General features: G+C 37.1%; 1 protein-coding gene across 1 annotated transcript in view; it reads left to right on the forward strand.

The window, feature by feature from the left end:
* Positions 1–1,941: 1,941 nt before the first annotated feature.
* The window catches only part of CLCN5 (chloride voltage-gated channel 5), a 39,962-nt gene continuing 19,123 nt past the window's right edge, over positions 1,942–22,780 (forward strand). The window contains exons 1-2 of the mRNA XM_069462927.1: positions 1,942–2,088; positions 21,707–21,858. Coding sequence (XP_069319028.1) covers positions 2,004–2,088; positions 21,707–21,858 — 237 coding nt within the window. The 5' untranslated portion in view covers positions 1,942–2,003. The remainder of the gene's footprint in view (positions 2,089–21,706; positions 21,859–22,780) is intronic.

The raw sequence follows: 22,780 nt of genomic DNA on the forward strand, positions 1-22,780 counted from the left end.
GTAAATTTGTCCCCTTCCTTACCTGACCACATATCATCATGTAAGCGTGGTAATGTTCCAGTATAACCTATTATTTAGTTCACATCTGGACAGATTTTAAGCTATTTTTGCATATTAAAGAAGACTACTTAGAATACATTTTTTAAATTTTATTTTTAATTGACACATAATAATTGTACTTATTTATGGGGTACAGTGTGATGTTTCGATACTTATATACATTGTGTAAATCTTTGCCTCCCAGTTTTCATCTCATCTGGCCTACCCAGCATCATTTTTCTATCTGTCCCACTATCGCACAATGATTCATACATAGTAGGTGTCCATAAATGTTACTCATGCTTCAGTCTTTATCACTAGTGAGGTATTGTAAAATTAAACACATGATTTGGAGCTTAATTCTTTTTAGAAAATACTAACTGTACAAGTTACTTGGCCTCTCTGAGCTTCAGTTTCCTCATCTGCACTAGAAGTGATAATGCCATAGCGTAGGAATGCTGGAAAAATTAAATGGAAGAATTTACTTTAAGCACAAAGACCAGTGCTTGGAAATTGATAAGTACCTGGTAAATGTCAGCTCTTTCTCCTTTATGCTCAATGTTTAAAATATTTATCTGTCTGATTCCAGTTTTTCAGGCCTATTACTTAATTTATCCTATTTGGTTTTTACCACATTCATCACACTTAATTCTAACAACCTATAACAAGAACTTTCTTAAAAGAGTTGGAAAGCTCAACAGTAATAATATTTGTCTAATCCAATAGAACTTTACTGGTTATGATTTTTGACCAAGATTTCATTACAAAAAAAAAAATGAGGGCAGGTAGGGTTTCATAAAGTCAAATTGGCCATAATGCTGCTGTTTTTTTTTTTTTTAAATCAGTATACTAAGAATTTTTGACTAAAACTTGTAATCTGAAGATTTACACTTGATATGTGGAAAATGTTTCATTTTTAATATTAAATTATTGAGAATATCATTGAATGGCACAGTATGCCTCTTTTTCCCCTGTGTCAATCACACAGTATTTCTGTGCATGTGCATTGTCTTAGTAGCTCTGGGAGAGTCAGAGGAATAAGATAATGTTTTTTCCATTCCCAAATGTACATTTCTCCATACTGATGTCTAGTTTTTTTCTCTAGCCCCATGACAGATTAAAGATGTCTAGTTTTTATTTCAGTTGATTACTTGTGAACTCCCATTATATTTGTACACGTGCCCTCATTTGGTTTTATGCTCATTTGAATGGTTCTCAAAAGACTGCCGTGAACTACATGGTAAGGCCAGAGGTACATTACATCTAGAGGGTAACTGAATATATTAAGTAGTTTGCATGCATAAATTAAATAGTTTGCATGTCTATAAAAAGCAAGAGTACAAAAGAAGACATAAAACTAAGTGGCAACCCCAAAAGTGAAAACTACCCAAATGTCCATCAGCCCATGAATGGATAAACAAAATATGATCTACCCGTACAATGGAATATTATTCAGCCATTAAAATTAATGAAGTGCCGACACATGCTGATGTATACATGTAACATGGATGAACACTGAAAACATTATGCTAAGTGAAAGAAACTAGACACAAAAGGGCACATGTTTTGTGATTCCATTTATATGAAATTTCCAGAATCAGCAAATCTATAGAGACAAAAAGTATAATAGAGGTTACCAGGGGCTGGGGGATGGGGAGTTACTGTTTGCTGGGTACAGAGTTTCTGTTTGGGATGATGAAAAAGTTCTGGAAATGGATAGTGGTGATGGTTGCACATTGTAAATATACTAAATGCTACCGAATTGTATACTCTAAAACGGTTCAAATGGTAAACTTTATGTTATGTGTATTACAATTAAAAAACAAAAAGAAAAAGCGGTAAGGGGCTTGGAGGCCATTGTTGTAAGCCTGCTATTTTCTTTCTGCACAGGAGCCATGGATAACAGAGGCTTTCGGCAGGGGAGTTTTAGCAGCTTCCGCAGCAGCTCCAGTGATGAGGACTTGATGGAAATTCCAGGGACAGCTATGGATTTCTCCATGAGAGATGACGTTCCTCCCTTAGACCGAGAAGTAGAAGGTATCATTACTGGTGATGATAATTTATCTTTTAAAAATTATTTTAAATTTATGGACAGTAAAATTCATTTATTTTCTTATACATGGTCCTGAGTTTTAAGATATGCCTAGATTCTTGTAACCACCACCACTGACAGGATACAGAACAGTTCAACCCCCTAAAGAATTCCCTTTTGCTACCCCTTTACAGTCAGACTTTCCTTCTCCCTACCCCCTGGTACCACTGATCTTTTCTCTGTCCCTTTATTTTTTTTTCTTTTCGATGAGGTCATGTGCATGGAATCACATAGTACATCACCTTTTGAGACCGACGACTTTCACTCAGTTTAATGCCTTGGAGATTTATCCAAGTTGTTTATTCCTTTTTCTTGCTGCATAGTATGCCCAGGAACAAGATCACTGGGTCATATGGTAAATGTGTGTTTAACTTTATAAGAAGCTGCCAAACCATTTTCCAAAGTGCCTGTACCATTTTTCATCTGAACTAGCTATGTATGAGAGTTCCACTTATTCTGCATCCTCAATAGCTCTTGGTATTTTCAGTAATTTTTATTTTGGCCATCCTAATAGATTTGTAGTATTATCTCATCACAGTTTCAACGTAATTTCCTTAATGGCTAATGATGTTGAACATTGTTTCATGTGCTTATTTGCCAATCTTATATCCTTTTTGATGAAGTATGTGTTCCGATCCTTTCTCCCTTTTTGTAGTTGGATTTTTTGTTAATTGGAATACATCTGTAAAATAAAAATTCCCCTCATTTGTTATTTGGTTACCCAGTTACGTCATTCTTTTCAGTGTCTACATACAATTTTATGGTATGGTTTGTTGTACCATAGTTTATTTAACCAAGCTTTTATTGATGCACATTTCAGTTGTTTCTAATATTTTGCTATTACAATTAGAACAAACTTGTCTGCATATATATATATATATATATATATATATCTTTTAAGTACATGAGAGCAGTTTTATAGCATGAGTGTGATAGTGCTCATTTCCCCACAACCTTACCAGTGCTGAATATTATAATGCTTTTTTCATCTTCGTAATATGATAGGATAAATAATTCCCACTATTGTTCTAATTTTCATCTTTTTAATTAAAGTTGAGCATATTTTCATACATTTACAAACCATTTTAATTTCTTTTTCTGGAAATTTCCTGTCCATATGTTTGTCCTATTTTTCTCATGGGCTGATTATCTTTTCTTATTTATCAGAGCTCTTCATGTATTATTATTGCTCCTCTGTCTGACGTAAGTTGAATATATTTTTTTCTATTTCTGGTTTGTCTTTTTTAACTTTGATTTTTTTTAAATCTACAAATATTTTAAATTTTTATATAGCCAGATATATCTCCCTTTTCCTTTATGACTTCCAAGTTTCTTGTTGTACTTAGAAAGGACTCTATCACTTTAAGATTAAATTTGTGGCCGGGCGCGGTGGCTCACGTTTGTAATCCTAGCACTCTGGGAGGCCGAGGTGGGCGGATCGTTTGAGCTCAGGAGTTCGAGACCAGCCTGAGCAAGAGCGAGATCCCATCTCTACTAAAAATAGAAAGAAATTATATGGACAGCTAAAAATATATATAGAAAAAATTAGCCGGGCATGGTGGTGCGTGCCTGTGGTCCCAGCTACTCGGGAGGCTGAGACAGGAGGATCACTTGAGCTCAGGAGTTTGAGGTTGCTGTGAGCTAGGCTGATGCCACGGCACTCACTCTAGCCTGGGCAACAGAGTGAGACTCTGTCTCAAAAAAAAAAAAAGATTAAATTTGTATAATTACTTTAAAACTACTATCTGATTCTTTAACTGACTAGGATTGCCATTCTCTAAGTAAAGTCAGAAGACAAGGAATTACTGTTAGGATTCATAATTTACCAAATTTGTATTAAGGGCACATGACACTGTAGACACTTTGCTAGGTTCTGGGAATTAGCAAGGCTTTGAGACACCTTGTCTACCTTCATGAAGTTGATTCTAGCTAGCTAAATGGCCACATAAGTACTTAATATAGTACCTACCTCTTAGAGTTGTTTTCAGGATTAAATGTGATAATACATATACATATAAAGTGCTTATATTAATAACGGTACCTGGCAAAGTTAAGCACTCAATAAAATGTTAGATATAAGCACCATTATTTTATTACTGCTATAACCCTATATTATTAATATAACTGCTATAGCTCTTATAGAAACTTAGCAGAGGAAGCAGTGTGTGTGTGTGTGTGTGTGTGTGTGTGTGTATCTGTGAAGGATTGGGAGAAGATGTCACAGAAAAGGTGTATTGTAGCAAGGTCTTGAACAATTAGTTATTTGGCAATAAGGAGAGCATTTCAGGCAGAAAGTAAGCTTTTATAGATATATCAACAGGCATAATATGCACAGGTATAAGAAGGTAGAATGTAAGTCCAAATAGGTAAGTTGGGGCCTTGAATGTCATGCTGAGAAGTTTGAATTAACCTTATTGTCACTGTAAGGACAAAGGTCCTTCATCCGTTCATTTAACAAATAGGTTTTGAGCACTGGGACTATGAACTAGGTACTATTGTAAGGACTGGGGATACAGTGGTAGAATTAAGACAAACATTGACCCATAACTTAGATATTGTTGGGGAAGACGATAAATGACTACAGAGGCAGATTACCTAGTTAATTACCCATTCTAATAAGTACCAGGATCATTGGCTCTGGTAGAGTGATCAGCTAAGGAATCCATAGCTTAAATTGGCTACTTAAGCCTTTTGGCTAAACCAGAGTGATTAGTTATCATCATTGCTTCTAATAGAAAATAGTCTCATACCATCTGTAACTTCAGAGTACTTTTTATATGTTCATGTTGCTCTCAGTAGATGATTGGATTAAGTGACTATCCAATATTCCCATTTCATAGACTAGAAAGCTGAGGCAGAACAAGATTTTGACATTGCCTATGATTATAGAATGTGTTTTCACATGAATATTCCTTCATCACCATTCACTAGCCTTTATAGAAGAATTACTGTTTGTGGTTTACAAGGTCTGACCATAAAATAATGAGGTTGCTTTCCATGAGCCACACATGAAAATCAGTCCACTTACTACACTTATATACTACATTATAGTAGTGATAATTTTCTTGCTTTGGTTTCTAATTGTACTTACTTTAATGTTTTCACATAGGATTTCCTAATAAAGACAACAACAACAGAGAAAAGGTCACATAGTCCTTGATATTTGGTGGTGAAACTGTGCATAAAATACTACATTTTGTACCAAGCACAATAGCACGTACTAAAAAGATTAGTTAGAAGGGGCTTGGAAGGCAGTAAAAGTGGTTCTTGTTTTCCAGATGGCTAGAGGGCTTGATTTATGAGGAATGAATAAATAAATTATGCATAGCATGGTTAAATGCATCTGAGGTAGTGTTATAGTAGTCTGTAAATTAGAAGAAACATAAACATGGCGATCTGAAAGAAGAAGGGGGAGGAAAATAGAAAAAGGGTTTGAGTAACAGCAAAACATTCAGAGCTGTTCTCATAGTCTGTTCTCACTTGCCTGCCCCTGCAGCCTGGACCTCATGGTCAGCAATGCATTCATTCATTCATTCTATATTTAAGGAACACCCAGATATGACCTCAGCATTGTGCTGTTTTAGTAATGCTCTTTGATTCCCATCTTTCCCTTGCCTTCTTGTCCTTCTACCTAGTGTCCCTTGCTACTCACTGTCAAATGAGGAGACATTTCTTGGCAGAGAGAGCAACACAGGTAAAGGCACAGGAGGAGGAGAGAGTCTTTTATATTCAGGAAGCACAGTCTGCCTGTATGAGACCTAAAGCTTCTGGGGTGGGGATGGTGGTGGCAGTTGGAGCAAGAGGGAAGATAGCAGGGGATAGGGTAGGAGGAGATTTAGTTAGAAATCTAGGTGGGGTCCAGATTGTGTATGCTTTTGGAGCTAATCTTGTAACCACAGCACCATCAAATGATTTAAAAGCACAGGAATGATATGATCAGATTTGAGTTTTAGAGAATTTTTGGCAGTGTGGAAGGTAGATTGAGGGGAAATGTAGGTTGGAGACTGGAAGACCAGTGAAACTGTTGTTGTTGTTTTTTTTTAATCTAGGCATACAATCAAAAGTCTTAAATAAAGACAGAGGGAATGGAGAGGAAAGAATAAGTTCTGGAGAAATTTCAGAGGGGGAATTGATAGGACCAATTAGATATGGGGAATAAAATAGAAAAGAGTTAGGGATGACTTCAAAGCCTAAGCATATTATGGGGTAGGCTGTGTTCCCCCATACCACCTGCTAAGTCTCAACCTAACTTCTTCCCAGAGAAGAAAAAAATCTTAATAGTCAAATGTGGTAGAATGAAAAGCATGACAGTACTTGAAATCCACCAAGTAAATTGTGAAACAGTGTTCTGCCCACTGTAAAAAAAGTCATAGTTTTCCTCCAGAGAGAAACTGAAAACAAAGGAGAACATCTTGGGCCCCAGCTCATGGAGAAATCTACCATCGTCACCTCAGGCTTTCTCCAAGCTATCTGACTAGAGCAACTATGTGGATTGTGTGGGGAGGAAAAGGTACTTCGGATTCTATCGTTCTCATAATACTCTAACTTCCCTGAACACTTAGCCTGGGAGAATGGCAATCATTATTGCTGCTTTTTGAACTTGGAAAAAAAAGTAGCCCATATCAAAAGCTCTGTGGGGCCATAAACCACACTAGTTTTATATGTTGAATCTTTAAAATGAGACCTATGGTGATGTCCATGGGCTTTGAAGGCTTCCTTTAGGTAACTTACTAAGAAAATGGTCAGATTTTAGAATTGATACCCTCTACTCTTTCCACCATTTATTTTTATTTTTTATTAGCTAAAGTATATACTTTATTCAGAAGTGTTTACCTAAATATCTCATCAAGGACACCACATTACATGTATTCATCATGTCTCTGTAGGCTCCTCTTGGCTGTGACATTTGCTCAGACTTTCCTTGTTTTTGATGACCTTAACGATTTTGAAGAGTACTGGTCAGGCATTTTGTAGAATGTCTCTCAATTGGGATTTGTCTGATGTTTTTCTTGTGATTAGACTGGAATTATGGTTTTGGAGAGGAAGACCACAGAAGTAAAGTGCCCTTCTCATCACATCTTATCAAGGGTGTATATATCAACATGACTTACCACTGTTGACGTTGATCTTACTCACCTGGGTAAGGTAGTGCTTGTCAGGGTTTTCCACTGTAAAGCTACTCTTTTTTTCCCTTCTTTCCATACTGTATGCTTTGGAAGGAAGTCACTATGTACAGCCCACATTTAAGGACTAGGGAGTGACGTTCCACCTCCTCAAGGGTGAAGTATCTACAGAAATTATTTGGAATTGTTCTACATGAGAGAATTGTCTTTTCTCTCCCGTTTATTTATTCAATAATTTATTTATATTATTATGGACTCATTTATTTTATACTTTGGGTTGTAATCCATTGCTACTTTATTTCGTTGCTCAAATTGTTCTAGTTTTGGCCATTGGAAGCTCTTTCAATTGGCTTCATTTCCCTTTGACAAATCCCTATCATTGTGGGTTTTTCTTTTGGACACTTCCTTATTTTTTTGGCACTATAATTTGCTCCAGATATATTTCCTGCCTCAGTACTAGAATCAGCCATTTTTCCAAGGAGCCCTGGTTCCTGTTATTGGTATTAGAAACCAGGATATAGGTACTTATTATGCTAATTTCTACTGGGGCCTTGTTACTTCTAGGTCCTGTCAGCCAAAGGAGTAAGGAAATATGTGTATGTATACGGACTCATACAATATATGCACATATATGCACCCATATCTATAAATATATCTATATGTAACCACTGGTGTCTACATTAAGCAAAACATGAGATTATACTGATGTCTCTAATTCTAATCCATTACCATATGGATCATTCTAGCTTTCTCCCTTTGCTTGTCTGTAACCTCCCACCATCCACCATCTACTATCCATTACTTAACTGTTCACTTCCAGTATACAGTCATGTACTGTATAGTGATGTGTTGGTCAACTATGGGTTGCATATATGGCGGCAGTCCCCTAATATCATAATACTATATTTTTACCATAACTTTTCTATGTTTAGCTATGTTTAGACACACAAATACTTAGCATTGTGTTACAATTGCCTACAGTACTTAGTACGGTAACATGCTGTAGAAGTTTGTAGCCTAGGAGCAATAGGCCATACCACATAGCCTAGGTGTATAGGAGGCTATACTATCCAGGTTTGTGTAAGTACACTCTGTGGTGTTCACAGGATGACAAAATCACCTGACAACGCATTTCTCAGAACATTTCCCCATCGTTAAGCTATACACAACTATACGTGTATAGTGGTTTCAAAATTGTTAACCTGTATTCTCCATGACAGGCAACTTTATCAATAAGAGTACAGTGTTTATGCAGTATTCCGTTTACCTTTAGTCTTACAGATTCTATTCATTTCCACAGTTACTTGGGTCAGCAGCTTTTCCCCTTATACCCTTCAGTGAGGCTATTTCATAAATTTGTGATACAGTTAAATTCTTTTGTCACATTCTGCATTCCATCCTGGGATCTTCAGTCTCCCAAATTATTTTTTTAAATTTGTGTACATTAAGTTTTACTCTGTGCTGTGAAGTTCTATGGGTTTTTGTAAAATGTATCCACTATTACAGTATCTTGCAGAATAGTTTCACTGCACTAACAAACCCCCTGTGCTTTACCTATTCAACCCCCTCCTCTCTGAGCCCCTGGCAACCACTTTTTTATTGTTTCCATAAATTTGCCTTTTCCAGAATGTCCCATAAATGGAATCACATGGAATGCAACCTTTTCAGGCTAGCTTCCTTCACTTAGCAATATGCATTTAAGATTTATTGTGTCTTTGTGTGGATTGATTGCTCATTCTTTTTTATTGATGAATAGTATTCTGTTGTCTGGATATACCACTGTTTGTTTATCCATTCACCTACTGAAGGACATCTTGGTTGCTTTCTCTTTGGGGCAATTATGAATGAAGCTGGTATAAACATCTGTGTGCAGGTTTTTGTGTGGACATAAATTTTCAAATCAAGTGTGTAATTGCTAGATCATATGGTAAGTTTATGTTTACTTTTGTAAGAAAGTGCCAAACTCTCTTCCAAAGTGGCTATACCATTTTGCATTCCTACCAGCTATGAATGAGAGTTCCTGTTACTTTGCATCCTTGGTATTGTCAATATTTTGGATTTTAGCCATTCTAATAGGTAATGTAATGGTATCTCATTGTTTTAATTTGCATTTCTCTAATGACAAATGATGCTCAGCATCTTTTCATAGGCTTTTTGCCATATGTATATCTTCTCTGGTGAATTTCATGTTTTTTGCCCAATTTTAAATTGGGTTGTTTTCTTATTGTCAAGTTTGAGGGTTCTTTGTATTTTAGATAACAGTCCTTTAACAGATATGTGTTTTGCAAATGTTTCATCCCAGTCTGTGGCTTGTCCTTTCATTCTCCTTACAGTGGCTTTTGCAAAGCAGAAATTTTTAGTTTTAATGAAGTCCAACCTAGCAGTTTTTTCTTTCCTGAATCTAAAAAGTCATCACCAAACCCAAGATCATATAGATTTTCCCCTATATTATCTTCTAGAAGTTTAATAGTTTTGTATTTTGCATTTAGGTCAATGATCCATTTTGGGTTAATTTGTGTGAAAAGCGTAAGGTCTTTGTCTATATTCTCTTTTTTACTTATGTATGCTCAGTCATTGCAGCACTGGTTGTTGAAATCACTGTCCTTTCTCTACTGAATTGCCTTTGTACCTTCATCAAACACTATTTGACTATATTTGTGTGGGTCTATTTCTGGGCTCTCTAGTCTGTCCCCTTGATCTATGCATCTTTTCTTTTGACAGTATTATGCTGTCTTGATTATTATAGATTTATAGTAAATCTTGAAATAGGGTAGTGTGAGTCTTCCAACTTTGTTCATTTTCAGTATTGTGTTGGCTATTCTAGATGTTTTTCTTTCCCACAGAAGCTTTAGAGTCAGTTTATTGTAATTGCAAAATAATTTACTTGGGTTTTGATTGAGTTTGTGTTGAATCTATAGATCAAGTTGGGAAGAAATGACATCTTGACAGTATTGAGTTTTTCATTTCATGAACATAGAATATTTATCTAGATCTTCTTTGATTTACTTCATCAGTATTTTGTACTTTTCTGCATATAGATACTGTGTATATTTTCTTAAATTTATACCTAAGTGTTTAATTTGGGGGTGGGCTATTGTAAATGGTATTGTTTTTTAAAATTTGCAATTCTAGTTCATTGCTTGTATAAAGAAAGCAATTGGGCCGGGCGTGGTGGCTCATGCCTGTAATCCTAGCACTCTGGGAGGCCGAGGTGGGTTGATCGTTTGAGCTCAGGAGTTCGAGACCAGCCTGAGCAAGAGCGAGACCCCATCTCTACTAAAAATAGAAAGAAATTATATGGACAGCTAAAAATATGTATAGAAAAAATTAGCCGGGCATGGTGGTGCGTGCCTGTGGTCCCAGCTACTCGGGAGGCTGAGACAGGAGGATCACTTGAGCTCAGGAGTTTGAGGTTGCTGTGAGCTAGGCTGACGCCACGGCACTCACTCTAGCCTGGGCAACAGAGTGAGACTCTGTCTCAAAAAAAAAAAAAGAAAGCAATTGACTTTTGTATCCCGCAGGGTTACTATATTCTATTATTTTCAAGGGGTTGGGTTTTTTTCCTCCCTTTAGGATTCTTTGAGATTTTCTACATAGACAGTTGTGTCACCTGTGAATAAAGACAGTTTTATTTCTGCCTTTTCAAACCGTGTACCTTTTATTTCCTTTTGTTGTCCTAATTAACTAGCTAAGTTGTTGAATAGATGAGTGGTAAGAGAAGAAATTCTTGTCTTGTTCCTGATCTTAGGGGAGAAGAGTCTAGTTTCTCACCGTTAAGTTTTATGTTAACTGCAGGGTCTTTTTGTAGATGTTTTTTATTTTTATTTATTTATTTATTTATTTTTGAGACAGAGTCTTGCTCTGTTGCCCGGGCTAGAGTGCCGTGGCATCAGCCTAGCTCACAGCAACCTCAAACTCCTGGGCTTAAGCAATCCTTCTGCCTCAGCCTCCCGAGTATCTGGGACTACAGGCATGTGCCACCATGCTCGGCTAATTTTTTCCCATATATATTTTTAGCTGTCCAGATAATTTCTTTCTATTTTTAGTAGAGATGGGGTCTCGCTCTTGCTCAGGCTGGTCTCGAACTCCTGACCTCGAGTGATCCTCCCGCCTTGGCCTCCCAGAGTGCTAGGATTATAGGCTTGAGCCACCGTGCCCGGCCGATATTCTTTATTAAGTTGAGGAAATTACCCTTTATTCCTAGTTTGCTGAGAGTTTTAATTATGAATAGATGTTGAATTATGTCAAATGCTTTTGTGGTGTCAGTTGATATGATCATATGATTTTTATTATTTAGTCTATTGATATGGTAGATTACATTGATTTTTGGAATGTTGAACCAGCTTTGCATACCTAGAATAAATTACACTTGGTTGGGGTGTATAATTCTTTTTATACAATGTTGGATTTAATTTACTAATATTTTTGAGGACTTTTACATCTATGTTCATGAGAGATACTGATCTGTAGTTTTGTTTTTTATAATGTCTTTATTAGGTTTTCATATGGGCTAATGTTGGCCTCATAGAGTAAATTAGGAAATGTCTCCTCTGTTATTTCCTGGAAGAGATTGTGAAAAATTGATATTATTTCTTCCTTAAATATTTGGTAGAACTTACTCGTAAAATCATCTGAGCCTGTTGCTTTCTATTGGGGGAGGTTATTAATTTTTGATCTGATAATAAACATAAGGCTATTTAGAATTTCTGTTTCTCCTGTGTAAGTTTTGGTAGTTTGGTGTCTTTCAAGTAATTGGTCCACTTCACCTAAGTTAGCAAATTTGTGTGTGGAGAGTTGTTCATAGTATTTTTTATTATCCTTTTAATGTCTAAGGGATCAGTAGTGATGACTCCTCCTTCATTTCTGATATTAGTAATTTGTGTCTTTTTTCTTGGTTAGCCTGGATAGCAGTTTATCAATTTTATTGATGTTTTCAAAGAATCTGCTTTTGGTTTCGTTAATTTTTCTCTGTTTTCCTGTGCTCAATTTCATTGATTTTTTTTTTTCTAGAGACAGAGTCTCGCTCTCTCGCCCAGGCTAGAGTGCAGTGGCATTAGCCTACCTCATAGCAACCTCAAACTCCTGGGCTCAAGCGATCCTCCTGCCTCAGCCTGCTGAGTAGCTGGGACTACAGGTGTGCACCACCATGCCCTGCTAATTTTTTCTATTTTTAGTAGAGACAGGGTCTCACTCTTGCTCAGGCTGGTCTCTAACTCCTGACCTCAAATGATCCTCCTGCCTTAGCCTCTCAGAGTGCTAGGATTACAGGCATGAGCCACCGTTCCTGGCCAATTTCATTAATTATTACTCTGATTTTTTTGTTTTGTTTTCTTCTGCTTGCTTTAGGCTTACATTGTTCTCTTTTTCCCATAATTTCCTGAGATGGAAGCTTAGGTTATTGGTTTTAGATCTTCTTTTGTAATATATGCATCTAATGTTATAAATTTCTCTCTAAGCACTGCTTTTGCTGCATCCCACAAATTTTGATATGTTGTATTTTCATCTTCTTCAAAATATTTTTTAAATTGTCTTGAGACTTTTTTGACCAATGGGTTATTTGGAGGTGTTGTTTAATTTCCAGGTATTTGGGGGGATTTTCCAGCTGTTTTTCTGCTATTTGTTTCTAGTTTAATTCCATTGTGTTAGTATTTATGGCAAACTGAGTAAGAGTTGGGCTGTATTTAATGTTTGGAGTAACTAGGTGCCTGAGGGTTCAAATTCCTATGGTGTCCTTGTTTTTGTCTCCCCTTTTGATTCTGAGTTTGCCTAAAGACAACTCTAGAGATTCTGTGTCTTGCAACTCTTTCAAATGTAATGCACTATTGTTATACTGGTGCCCTGTGGTGTGGTGGTAAAGTATGGAGGAGGAGGTAATTTTATAATCTTCTGATTAAATCTCAGTTTTTTATTGGGACTGTGTTTTGTGGCTGCAAAGGTTTTCTCCAATGGTACAGCTTTTTGTCTTCCGTGGTCTCTACTCCCTTGACTGCAGCATTCTCAATGTGTTTCCTTGAATCCCTGACCTCTGTTGAGAATGTTTTCCTCCCTTTAGGTCAGATAAGAAGGCTTAGAGGAGGTTGGAGTGGGAAGAATGCTCTTCCCCCAACTGGGAGAAGGCTCAGGGCAAGTATTTTCCCCTGGAGCATAAGCCTTTGTTATGGAGAAATCTCTGGTCAAATTTCACAATGATTACTCTTCTCCTTGCCTGGTCAGAGCCGGGAGGGATTCTTTCCTGGATCTTCACCGTGAGGACTTGGTGGGGTTCCTGGAGGTAGAGCTTGAGCCTTGGTGTGGGAGCTCCCCTAAGACCGTGGTACCCAGGAGTTTCTCATTCTCATACTAGTCCACATTCAGCCTTCAGCAATTTATCCCAGTTGCCATTTAAGTGTTCCTACCAGTTCATGGTTACAGCTGTTTCTACTCCAGGTAAGCAGATCTCAGCTGTGTCTTTTTGGATAAGTTTGTCTCCTGAGATTTTGGGGTGGGCGTTTCTTCTGCAACCTCAGTTCTCCAATGGGTTCCAGAAAGATCACTGATTTTTCAGTTTGTCCAAACTTTTCTTGTAAGGATGAAAGTAATAACTTCTAAGCTCTTTACTTGCAGGAGCTGAATCCGGAGGCTCCCCATTTATTTTTCATTTAATGAAACCACTTTGGTACCTTCTTGAAGGAAATATATTTTAGAGGCCCTTTGGTAATACTGTAATTCCTGAGTGGATTACTTTGTTCCATTTTATGACATGTGGTAGAGGAAAGAGTTGCTGTAATGCCTCAGGAGGTGTGTACTGTGTGTTTCTGGGGTCTGGGGCTACAAGGTACTCCAGAGATGCTGTAGCCATATGGGTAAAATTCTACATAGTTAGCCATTTGCCAGAAGTGTTGGGTCTCAGTGGGATATTAGGTTGTCCTATACTTCACTTGTGAGCTGAGTCTTACTTTTCTTTTTTGAGGATTGGTAGCACCATTTTATGATCCTGTCAGAAGAGTATTCTCAATCAAAACACCATTTGGAATTCCTCAAAGATAAGGTCCTCTCAGAAGTCATTCAATACAATATGTGAGTGACCAAACAAAATATCATTGCTAAAATGATAGAGTATGAAGTTGGAAGGGACTTTAAAATCATACTTGCTAATATCCCCTCATTTTATAGATGGCAAACCTGTAAACCCACAGAAATTAAGGCAGGTGCCCAAGGTGACATGACTAATGAGTTGTGGAGCCAGGATTAGAATCTATATCTTCTCACTGCTACACTGTAGGTCCAATCACAAAGACTTTCTTCCTATTGACTTTTATTTAAAAACTGAGTAAGCCATCTTTCTCTCAGGGCTTCTCCACCTAGTGTTCACCAGAAACTATCACCTGCCTTGTCCATAAATATCCCAGTGGTCTGACTCCCAGAATGTAGGTCTGCTCTTTGCAGTGTTCTGTCTGTACTCTTTCAGCTGCACTGCTTTTATTTTCAAAATCACTTATATAGCACATAAATACACCTCACTATAAAAGATTCAAACAGTACACACATCTGTGAAATGCGAAAGTCCCCCCTGTTCTTCCCACTTAAGAGACAGCCACCAAAAAGACTTCAATATGATCTTTCCGGTTCTTTTTCTATCCAGTCACACACATAGACATACACTTCAAAAAAAAATTCTACTTATTATTTTTTGACTTGCTTTTTCATATAATATGTCTGGGAGATTTTTCTGTTTCACTACACATCAGTCTATTTCCTTCCTTGCACTATTCCACTATTATTGAACACTGTCATTGTTTCCAGGTTTTGCTACTACAGACAGTGCTACAGTGAATAACGTAGGTACTTTGGTGTGCACAATTGCAACTGTTTCTTTAAGGGGATTCCCAGGAGATTTTTTTTTTATTCATTTTTCTTTTCTTTTTTTTAAACTCATTTTTCTATCCATGACATCACACTATTCCTATGAATCCAAGAAGAATCTCCTGATTGGTATTTCCTCTCTTGAAATTTTTTCCCCACCAAAGAATAACTGCTAGTTTCTTGTCTCCAACTTCTTTTTGGAGATTAATAGAGAGAAACCAATGTAGACTTAGTACAGAAGAACTAGCATAGTGTTGAATGTTTTGTAGATGTGGTTCCAGCCTTGCAAAAATATAATATATCCCTGTAAAACTGAAATACATTTTTTAAAGGGATGATTTTCAAGTCCTGTGATACAGGACTAATAGCCCTGCCCCATTTCTTTGAGAGTTTATTTATTTCTTTAGGCTGTTGCCAATTATGGAGCCCTCATGCAGCTGTGACATTACTAAAGCAGTACTTCAAGGTCTATGCTTTAGATTTCTTTCTATCCGTTTTCCCCTTGTGTTTTTGTTAGTGATTAACTAGTTCGCTTAATCAGTTACTGTTCAGCCCCCTAGGTAAATTTCTAATGGCATATTGGTTAGGGATTGAAATAAACATTCTCAAATCTGAATTTTTTTCTTGTATTTTAAAGGGTTTTCTAGTTTTAAGCATCATGTGAGTTTTTAAGGAAAAAATTAGAAAGTAGTTTCCATAATGGGAACTAGGTTAAATGCATTCATTTATATGCCTTCTCATTCAAGCAGTGTGTTTCTAAAGACCCGTTGTTAAGTCTTTAGACCTAAGTATAACCTAAGGGAAGCTGTTTCAATGTTGACTTTTTTCTCTGACTAGTTTACTGTGTGTTTTTCCTGGACTCAGGCAATGTAAATTAGCCTTTTGAGGGCTTTTTCTTCTATCATTCAAGTAGAGATCTAATTGTACTTTAACTTGAATAATTTTCCTATTAGAGCATTAAATTTATTTTATATATAATGTTCACTATGCCATCAAAACTTACATGAGATAAGTTTTACTTTTTTTTCTTATAGAGGCAAAAATCTCGACTCACGTAAGTACCCCAATCTGACATTTAGGCTCATTGTTTAATTTTACTCTGCCTTTCCTGGCAGTGTATTTACATACCAGAAGCTTAATTATTATTATTATTTTTGAGATAGAGCCTCTCTATGTCACCCCAGCTAGAGTGCAGTGGTGTCATCATATTAATAGCTCACTGCAACCTCAAACTCCAGCCTACCAAGTAGTTGGAACTACAGGCTGTGCCCAGCTAATTTTTTAATTTTTTTGTAGAGACAGGGTCTTGCTCTTGCTCAGGCTGGTCTCAAACTCCTGACCTCAAGTGATCCTCCTGCCTTAGCCTCCCAGAGTGCTAGGATTACAAGCATGAGCCAACATGCTCAGCCCAGAAGCTTAAGTTTTAACATACTATTTTTTGAAAAGCCTTTTGCATTTTGTTACTTTGTGCCTCATCAGTTGGCCCTGAATGGGCATGTAATCTCTGCTGCCATTCTTGACAGCTAAATTTTATTAATTTGCTCTTTATTTCTGCTAAATTTAAAAAATGCTAAGAAAAGAAACCAACTGGATGTGGAATATGACTGACACCTTAAGCTATTTGTCATCAGGTCAGCTATAGATACCTTGGTGAAAGAATACAATTTAATACCTCTCATTGATGAAATCTAAAATAGTAGCAATGTCATTGTCATTATTACACATTTTAAAATATTTTTTCTATTCTAAAAATTAAGATGAATATTTTTAAATTTGTGGTCCACACTTGTGCCATATACCCATTAAGAGGTCTTCATGTGCTAAAAGTTTTCAAAACATTGCTCTAGGAGCCACTGACCTTTTAGAAACTGGGGAATGATCTGGTCAGATCTGTGTCAGGAAGATAACTCTACTTATTCCAAAATATTAATTATAATATATTATTTCATTTTCATCATGGATGCATTAAAAATTGATAAGCATTTCTTTGTCTTATTTTCATAATAGTATCAATTGACCTGTACTGGGCAGTCTGTATAATGAACACATGCTAGTGATTACAAATTTGGCAGAGAAGGGAATGGAGAATATAAAAGAATAAGAGAAATATAGCATGTCAAACTCTGAGTTCCAGTGCCTCATTTCTATCTAAATTGTAATTAAATCTCATTTTAGTATGGGGACTGTATCATAGCTACCAGCCCTCTGGTTCTCAAAGGAAGTAACTTTACATGGAATTTAAAAAGTCCTTCCTCTAGAAGTGCTGCTAGAGCATTTGAAAAACACATGAACTTTTATTAAAAGTTAATAACATAGCACCAGCTATGCAATCCATAGAACTATACATTTTTTAAGTACCAAAAAAGACAGTATTTTTGGTAAATTGACTGCTAAATACTGTACCTGCTGAAGTGTGAGATAATACAATAAGATAATGTAAGTCATATTGGATAATATAAGTGAATTCTGTAGTGGTCTTCAGATACTACAGGTAAAATCATGTTGGTTTTGGTTTTTTTGTTTGTTTGTTTGTTTGTTTTTTGAGACAGAGTCTTGCTCTGTTGCCCCAGACTAGAGTGCTGTGGCATCAGCCTAGCTCACAGCAACCTCAAACTCTTGGGCTCAAGCAATCCTTCTGCCTCAGCCTCCTGAGTAGCTGGGACTCCAGGCATGCGCCACCATGCCTGGCTAATTTTTTCTATATATATTTTTAGTTGTCCCGATAATTTGTTTCTATTTTTAGTAGAGACGGGGGTCTCGCTCTTGCTCAGGCTGGTCTCGAACTCCTGACCTCAAGCGATCCTCCCTCCTCGGCCTCCCAGAGTGCTAGGATTACAGGTGTGAGCTACCGCGCCTGGCCCAAATCGTGTTTTTAAATAAAGAACAATTTTAAAGGAGGCTTAAGAGGTTGGGCGTGTTACCCTCTTTGAATAATATATGCATACTTTTGTAAAAGTTTAATTACATAAGACAGTCATATTTGGGCCATAAATGCCTTTTGCTTTTTCTAGCATTGTAGCTCATTGCCACTTAATACTATCAGTTGCCACTTGCTTTAGTTCTCCTCATTAATGCTAGATTAGTTCATCAAGAGAGTGGGATATTATAACAACAGTGGACTGAAAGCATACAAGTTTCATGCATTGCCTTACATTTCATAAGGTTTCATTGTATTAACATTTCAGGATGCATTGAGTCTTAAGAATTGATGAGAGTAGTAACATTTCAAAGCCCTACAATTTAGAATCTGATTATTAGAGCACACTGTGACTGGGTTAATGTTTAACAGTGGCTGCCCTGCAGATTCATTTAGGGAGTTGGGAGATAGCAATTTTATTGTTCCTTACTGAACTGGCCTTATTGCACAATTAATTAAGACCTGCTTAAAAATAGCCTTTGGAAGAGGGCTGAAGCTAAGAAAGCCTTTAAAACAATGGAAACATCATAGTGAATTTATTGTCAGGGCTGAAATAGCTGCTTCCACCTAGATTAGATTTATGGGTATCAGAGTTGATGTTGCTTTCTGGATAGAGCACTACTACAAGAAACAGCTCATTTTCTTGACTGTACTCTGGATTTTCAAAGTGACTAGGTGGTATTAAAGAACTGACCTTGCATAGTAGGTTCATATGCAGTTCATTTTTTTCATTTTTCTTTAATTATAATATGTACACAGAGAAAGGGACATAAAACATATTCATATGGTTTAAAAAATAATGATAAAGTGAACACTCACATAATCACATCCAAGATCAAGAAAAATAACCAGCATTCCAGAAGCCCCGCCCTTACCATGTGTTCCTCCAGATGGCAGCCCTCTCCTCTGGGTAACTCCTGTCTTTACTTTTGTCATTTTCTTGCTTCTCTTTTTAATGTAATCACTTACATTTGTATCCTAAAATGATATAATTTAGGCTTGTCTGTTTTTGAATTTATAGAAATAGAATCGTTAATGTTATGTGCTCCTTTGTGTCTGGTATGTTTCACTCAGCATTATGTTTGTGAGATTTTACCCACATTATTGCTATCCAGAGTGTTTTTAATGTTTTTTAAAAAGCCTTTTCTATATTTGCCTCTCTCCCTTTTTTACTAAGGACTCCTGTAACTGTAAGTGCTTTTGGATATTTCTACTTAGCCTTCTTGGACTTTCTGCTAAATGAGGTCTGAAGACTAAGACTTGTCTGGACCCCAGTGTTCTGAGCTGAACTGGCTGCCCCCAGTTTGATGGCATTTGTTTAGATGAGACTACATCTTTAAGACTTCTGTGCCCTGTTAAAAATCTTCCTTTCTCCAAGGCTGGTCCAAGGGTCTGGTCACGTGATTCTAACAGTGACATCACATTCTGTCTGACCGCCCGGGAACACTGGTGGTTCTTTAGGTGGCGTTTGTTGCTGTGAAAGGCAGAGAACGCAGCAAGTGCCCTTCTAAAGCACTTCAGAGTTAAAGCTCCTCAACCTAAATGACCAAATGCAGGCTGCCAAGGTTATTTCTTCCTTGAGGCAGAAAAAAAGAAAACTGTGATTGAAGGTAAGCAGACTTGAGCCTGACCAAGGACTGAAGCATGCCCCCCGGGAGCAGGGGGTCTGGAGAATCGCAAGCAGTCTGTTGTAGGATTCTAATCACTGCCTGCTCTTTGAGAGTGGCCTGACAATTGCGTTTCTAACAGGAGACCGGACTACAAAGGAGGATGATGCGGTGCTCATGTTACCTAGTGATGTAATAGGATTCTTTCTTTCCTGCCAGGGAGCTGTTGCAGATCTTCGTTTTGCCTTAATATCCTTAAAGTTGGGGGCCTCATTTGATATATAGTGTAACATTAGATAGTTATTGGATGCTTTTTAAAATCAATTTCACAAAATCCTTTTTTCTCCCTCCTGAAAGGAGAACTCTGAAACCAGAGTAAATTCAATTAAAGCAGTAACCTGCCTTAAAAAGTAAATTTCTGGTTGTTTGGTGTCCTGTGTTCATGTCAGCATTTGACTTGAGAATTGAAACAGCTTGTCCCCCACCCCCAACACACATACTTTATTCTCTTTCTGCCCTCATTTCCTACTTGGCTTTTCCTCTCTAAGCTCTCAAGCAACACACCAGCTTTCATCTTTATCAGTATGACACTGACATGATAGGAAATGCTGGGCTGGTGATTCAGCAGCCATCCATTTTACAGCCAGGTACGAGTGAAGATATGGAAAGGACTTTGGTTTGGGGTTTTAAGATTAACTAGTTGACCTTCTCCACTCCACCCCCACCCACCCTCCAGATGATTTGGACTCTGCAGAGCTTTTCCTTTCAAATGTACACATTGCTAGTGTGCTGACTTAGGTATTCAGAAGATTTACAGTTGGTAAACCAGGTACAGCTCCTTCAAATTTTCCCCATGAGAATGCTAAAGTTTATCTGTTAGGAGTTTACAGTGAAGATGGGAATACAGATGGGAGAAGAGGGAGTCAGCTCAGACCCACTTGGACCTTCTCTGCAGAAGGATTCATTACCAAACAGTCTGGATGAAGCCTTGTCCCTGCCAAGGTTGGTGCTGCAAATGTGAGCTTTGGCTGGGTGAATTAAATGAAGGCATTATTCTGCATTTTCCCCAGTGTGCATTTGCATAAATTCCTCAATACTGTTTTACATTCTGTGTTTAATAGCAAAATATTGTTCTATCAGATGACATTGCAGGAATATTTTGATCAAGTTTGTTAAGCCTTGTGTGAGCACAACTTGTGAGTTTAAAATTTTCTCCCTTATCCCTACCATTCATCAAATAAATTTGGGTTTGGCTGATGTTTATTAAGTTTTGAATATGTGCTAGACACTGTGGAGAAGGCAATGATGAATCAGATGTAGGGCTGCCAGCAAAGAGCTTCTAGTCTAGAAAGGAAGATAAAGCATATGCATAAGTAGTTGTAATAGAAGTGTCAAAAGCGAAGCAGGTAAGGAATACGATAAGTAGGCAAATGGATATGTTCATTCTAGACGATGTTTCATCACCAAGCCATGCACTGTTCTTTAAGTCTCTACTTGTAAATCTTAGACTGTTCCGACATACTTAGAAAGAGTTTCTACAAGCCCATTACATCAGGGATCAAGTCTTAGACCTATTGAAGCGAATTTTATACTTTCCTGCCAGCTTAATTAACACTTGAAGAAGCCGACAGGCTTTCAGGAAAAGCCACCTACCTCATAGGATTGAATTACTGCCTTATAAATGTAAAATGGTTCTTGATGTGATGTGTCTGCAAAGACTTTTGACTCTTTTGTCTCCCTTTTATAAACTGAAATACCTAAGCTGCTTCAAGCTGCTTCCTATCTTTGATTTCATAAATTCTTTCCCTTTGCACATCAACTCATGTCATTTCTCTTGGTACTGTCACTCTCATCTGTCCCTTTCTATTCGCACTACCTTTAGCCACTCATCATTTTGTGCCTAGACCACAGAAACCTGTGAATGTCATGTATGTTCCCACCCAGTGATTATGTTGCTTTATCAGTACACCCTAACTACAGTCATCTGATAGTTTAAGGGTTCACCTTTTGGAGCTCAGAAAGGAGGCATTAAAAATGTTAAGAGTGTCCATCTGAAGTACTAATGTCTGTTTCCTATTCAATACAGAGGACAAGTCATACAATGGTGGAGGAATAGGTTCTTCATATAGAATCATGGACTTCTTGGAGGAGCCAATTCCTGGTGTAGGGACCTATGATGATTTCAATACAATTGATTGGGTGAGAGAGAAGTCTCGAGACCGGGATAGGCACCGAGAGGTAAGACAAAAGATGGTACATGAATAAGTGGTAAGAAACACCTGGGGAAGAAATTGAAGATATATATTCTTTCTTTTTTTAATTTATTTAATTCTTTTTTTTCTGTTACTTGCTTTTTTATTCTTTATTAACTGCAGGAACAGCAGGAGAAGATATATATTCTTTCTATTCTTTCCTTTAGCCCTGGACGTGGATGGATCTGTTTTCTATTGGCAACGCAGGGTTTCATTTTTTAATTTATTTTTATTTTTAAAGACATCTTGCATATGATTTTTATGCTATAATTTTTAAAGAAAATTATATTTAATGATGATTTATCTTCCTGTAGTAAATAGTTGAAAAGGATCCTTACAGCCCTGAAATATGTGTATAAATGTCTCTGCAGAGAGGTTAAAACAAACTTGAAGGAGGGTGGCAAGATAAACGTCAAAGATCTTCCTTTCCCATCTCATCTCCCTTTTATGGTTTTTCCCTTGATGCAGGATTTTAAAACTAAGAAAAGTACATGGGCTCCCTTTAAAGGAATAAAAGAAAAAGTTCTCAGAGCCGTAGTGTTTACTGAAACATGCAGGATAAAATCCTTATGATTATAGCTCTTGTACAACCATAAAACCAAAGTAAATATATGCATTCTTCTCCAATAAAACCACAAGACCAATCAAATTTAAATTAAGGACATTAATTTAACATGATAGGTAATAGATGGTACTTATGGCTGTGGCACAAATTCTTTTGAATTTGGCAAGAGAATTTCCCTACTTTTCTCTCTTCAAAGTACTGTGAAAACTTCTCAGAGAAGTCTGCCAAGATCAGTCACTTTTTAACTTGTTGTTGTGAGTCATTTAAATTAGGGAATCACAATTTCTAGTTTGTGTAAGGACCACACAGAGACACTATTAAAAAGATAAGTGTCCAGCCCCTG

Source organism: Eulemur rufifrons, chromosome 30, assembly GCF_041146395.1.
Source record: "Eulemur rufifrons isolate Redbay chromosome 30, OSU_ERuf_1, whole genome shotgun sequence".
Lineage (NCBI taxonomy): Eukaryota > Metazoa > Chordata > Mammalia > Primates > Lemuridae > Eulemur > Eulemur rufifrons.